General features: G+C 36.2%; 1 protein-coding gene across 1 annotated transcript in view; it reads left to right on the forward strand.

The window, feature by feature from the left end:
• Positions 272 to 4,772, forward strand: part of LOC109849809 — a 7,365-nt gene continuing 2,864 nt past the window's right edge. The window contains exons 1-2 of the mRNA XM_020419688.1: positions 272 to 505; positions 4,146 to 4,296. Of these exons, the coding sequence (XP_020275277.1) occupies positions 415 to 505; positions 4,146 to 4,267 (213 nt within the window). The 5' untranslated portion in view covers positions 272 to 414 and the 3' untranslated portion in view covers positions 4,268 to 4,296. The remainder of the gene's footprint in view (positions 506 to 4,145; positions 4,297 to 4,772) is intronic.

Here is a 4,772-nt window from a genome sequence, read left to right on the forward strand (position 1 = left end):
TCTACAAGTTTCAAAATATCAGAAAAGCCCCTTAAGTTTTAGGGGAAACCAGAAAACCCCCTTTAACTTTTATATTTTATCATAAAAGTTACAGTTTTAAAGGAGGATTTTTCCGGTAAAAATCTGAAAGTTCAAGGAGGTTTTTCTGATAACCCCTATACTTAATAGTGGTTTTCTAATATTTTGAAACTTATGGGGGTTTTATCTGACAATTGTCTAAAGTCAAGGGGGGGTTTTCTGATATTTAGCCTTTCCATTACCCATGAGTCATGGCTTGTTCGCCCTTCGATCCAGGCTTCGCATAAAGACGACCCCGCCCAATTCGGGGCCCTAGCAGATGCCCTAGAGAGGGTTCCTAAATTTGGGCGAATTTTCTCTGAGATCAAAAGCGATCGAGGAGAAATTGAGGGGGCGATGAAGTTCTTGAGCTGGTACTTGAAGATTGGTGCAGTCTCGGCTCTTGTCGGAGCATCGATGGAGCTCTTCATGATCCACACCGGTTTCTGTAAATCTCTCTCTCTCTCTCTCTCTCTCTCTCTAACCCTTGATTCGTGTTCTATTTCTCTAATTTTAGGTTTGATTCGAAAAAAAGATGATGTTTTGTTATTCAGAAAGTGTCCTTTCGAGTTCTTGGCACCATATAAGGCTGAATATCTCGTGCTAATATTTTACGAAAAAGGATTAATTTGGAGCATATGTACCGCGAGCCATGTGATTTGTGTATGCATGTGATATCCCAATCATTCATATGACCTTTTTTCGTAATTTGTCTATTTGTATTCTTGCTTGCGCTAAAGACTCGTATACAGTGGATATATTAATTGCCAAACTTAAAAGGATGAATTTCATAGTGGGTGGCATCTTGTCAGGAGTTAAGTTTATGGATGTTATTCGTATCGCTCGGGCAGTTGTTAACCTTCCATATATGCTGTTCTAATTCTTAAAGCTGAAGAATTATTCAGTGAGCTATAGGGGGAAAAAATTTAAACCTTGTTGATGCCCGTCCTCAGGTCAGGTAAAACACTTAGCCCGTCGCCAACAAGGTGATTTACTTTATTAACTCATTTTATGTTCCTTCTTCAGTTTTTATCCAATAACGCTAGAAGTCTCAAGCCTACAACATTTTTCAATGCTTATGTCCAAAATTCGTGGAGTTAGCATCCTGGTTGAATCGACATTGTTCACCCTCAAGCTCACAACAATTCAGTAGGGGAGTTCCCCTATCCTCAAAACATATATCGAGGGTCGAGAGTGAAACTGTTTTGAGTATTCAACTATTCATGTATGGGGCGTGCATGTGAATCTTCTTCACTTCCTTCAGTCACGTGCATCTATTTTCCCTTTTGCACATCCTAATGTAATTGTTCTGGAGAAGAACTATCCAAAGATCGGGTTGTGAATGGGCCAATTAGGAAGATTAAAAATTCATTTTGCAAACCTCCAAAAGGCCGGTTAAATTGGAGATGTTTAACCCTCTTGATCCCTCTTCAATCTACACTACCTTTTCCCGCTACCCTTTTCCAAACATGGACATTAAAATTTCAAATATAACTATTTCGTTTTTTTATTCCCCTTTCTTCGACTATTTGTCATGCTATCAACTTTTTGCATTTGTATAAAAGCATCAGGACTAAGTTTTTGGAATGATTTAGAGTTTTTAATTGACTTCTTCAACTTATTTTCAAAGCAAACAAATGTCGATACAAAAATTTAAAGCATAGCTTGAGACAAGACAGAAAATTACCCACCTTTTATTTATTGCATTCACACTGATCATGACCCAACTAATCCTTGGCGAAAGACATGCCAACTTGCGTCCTCATCTTGTATTGATTGAACAATAATTTGTTGATTCTATAAGTTGTCCATGTAGCTCTTACCTAACCTAAACCCTAAACTGTTAACCTGGGCAGCATCTTGATTTTTTAACTAGAACTTCGATTCTCAGTTAAGGCTTCCTTTCCAAGTGGAATCTCGATGTCCATTATTTTGTTAGCATCTTACTTTGCTGCTCCTGTAGTTTTGAGGTTTCCCTATTAATAGTGGAAATGACCTTAATGTATTTAATTTTAGGTAGCCCTATGAACCTAATATTGATTTTTAGCATGTGAATGATGGAAACACGGAAGCATTACGAATTTACAAGCAGTTTTAACATGTGCAAAGCGTTACATTTTTCGTATATTTTCTGCGATCATTTTGGTTCTTTCATGTTTTGGACTTTGGAGCACACCATGGAATTTGTTCCATTTGGAATGAAATTAAGGTAGAAATTCCTGCTTGCCATGGTCTCTTCAGTTTTGCAGCAAGCCTCTCTTGTTTGCAGTTTCCTTAGAAGACATTACACTCTTATTTTAGGTGTTGGGTAATAATGAGTCCTAAGATTTTGTTCAAATCCTTCATGGAGCCCTTAGATCCATTCAGACCAACTTTGACAAGAAATTTTGGCAATGATCGAAATGAGAGCAAATAGTATTACAACACTTATTTTTAATAATGGAACATAGCAAAAAAATGGTTGATATTCACTATCAGATGATGTTAAGTGAATTGGATTTGTGAGCTACTGCACACTTCCTCTCGATCACAATCAAGTAGTTTTGGCCTACTTACGAGCAACTACCTTTTATATACAATGACAATCATAGTTGCATAATAACCCTCCCAAACCCCCCACCACAAAAAAATTAAAAAGTTTGTCACTTTGTCGTACGGTTGCTACAAACCAATTCCCGGTACATTTGCGAATCAGTTACCTTTGATACAAGAATTTGTTCCCCAATATTGGTGTACTGCTAACAAGTACTGCTAACATGCATGATGCACATGCCCAAGGCAATGCAATGAGTTCGGCGAATGAAGTGAGGCACACACCTCACACATAATGGACAAACAAGCTTGAAGGAACATACTTATGAGTTTCACATAAAAAAGATGTCAAAAATCTTAATTTATTAATTTATGACTCAAAATGGACAATATTAACTACCAAAACACGCATAAAAGTTTCAATTAATCACATATATGCTAATATGCATACTTTAGATGGTCACAAATTGTCAAAAGATTCATAGTTTCATGCTACCTTTTCGTATTACTTTATAGTTACATTATATCCTTCGAACTTGTGTACCAAAGAAATCTACCCCCCTGGTATCCAAAATAGCTAAGTGGTGAATTGCGTGCCTAAATTTGTACCACTATCTGCTACGTACTGCGTAACATGTAACTATGATGCCAATTCCTTTAAGGACCTTGAGAGGGTAAATTGCGTCTGCAGTTGCGAACCAGTGGGAAAAGGTTTTAACTGTTCTTTATGTAAATGCTTCAGATATAGTTTTCATGGACACACTGGTCACATCCTTATATAAAGCCGTGCATTGGATTGCTCGATACTAATGTACCAAATGGATCATTGAATTTTCTCAATTCAAAGACCTGCAGACATAATATCCATAAATAATCAACCTATGCTGTCTGCAGTGATCTAAGATTGGAGTACACATGTGAGAACTCTGTACCTTAGGCGTTCTACCTTTGTAATTAAGGAGATTGCGAGATCAGTGCATGGTTAAGGACACGGACAGAGATAATAAGAGCTTATAGAATGCAGATATTGATCCAATGTTTTTCCCCTTCCTTTACTTCAGTATAAGATCTAGTAAGCCTTTTGTTTTGGCATAAATTGATTGACTGCATATACAATGTGTTTTCAGCTTTTCCTGGATGTAAAATGATTGACATGACTAAGTTTAAGCTTATGGTAGTTTTTTGTTATTTATTTTTGTATCTTTTCTTTGAATAGCCTGCTTTCCTTTTTGTTGTATTGCTTTTGGTTGTATGCAGGTAGAGCAATATAATATTCTATATTTGTGTGACCCTGGGTCTTTTCTGAGGCTTTCTACTTATCTAGTGGAAGATGATAGATAAAGATGATAGTCTGTCTCCTTGATTTTATACCATTTTCTAGGCACTTCACAGAAGACGGAATAAATGGCATAAGCTCACTTTCCCCCTCTAATGAATTTCTTTATATGAGTGTTTCAGTACATTTCTCTTCTTCCAACTATGTCCTGCAAAGAGCTCATCTGTAATAGAGGAAAGGGCTTTAAATGTTTATCATATTACTTTTATCTCCTTTGCAGATGATAAGGTGACTGTTCTGGAGTCAGAAAAGCGAGCTTGGGAGAGCTCTCCGGAAGCTCAAGCTATCAGAGAAGCTCTAAATCCTTGGAGAAAGCTTGATGAAGAAAAAAGCAAATCTTGATGTAGAGATCAGCAAATAATCATAACTTGGTAAGCTTACTGAATGTTTGAGGTTTTAGGTTCCATAAACTTAAAAAAAAACAATGGTCAATAAATAAACTTGTTAGATTGCCTTATTGATTGGCCTGAAATTATTCTCTTTAAATAATGATTTATTATCCTCATTTTGTATAAACTGCCACTGATAATATGGGATGTTGGACATGGCAATAACCTAAAATTCAGACTCGAGTACAACACTGTATATGTATATGTTGTTAATATATGTTTACTGGCATAAATAAATATATGTATACAGTTTTTTATTTCATGCATTAAAGAACCTGATCATAATGAAATTATTTAATGAAACAATTAGTTATTGTCAAAGGAGAACAACATTCTCAACTTTAACATTTTTAAAAGTGAACAGTGTGTTTACACATCTGTATATACTGGACACTGATGAATGTCATGTTTGAACGTGGGAAGGTGCAATTTTTGGTTGGGTCAAATGTCCTACATAC

This window comes from Asparagus officinalis, chromosome 7, assembly GCF_001876935.1.
Source record: "Asparagus officinalis chromosome 7, Aspof.V1, whole genome shotgun sequence".
Lineage (NCBI taxonomy): Eukaryota > Viridiplantae > Streptophyta > Magnoliopsida > Asparagales > Asparagaceae > Asparagus > Asparagus officinalis.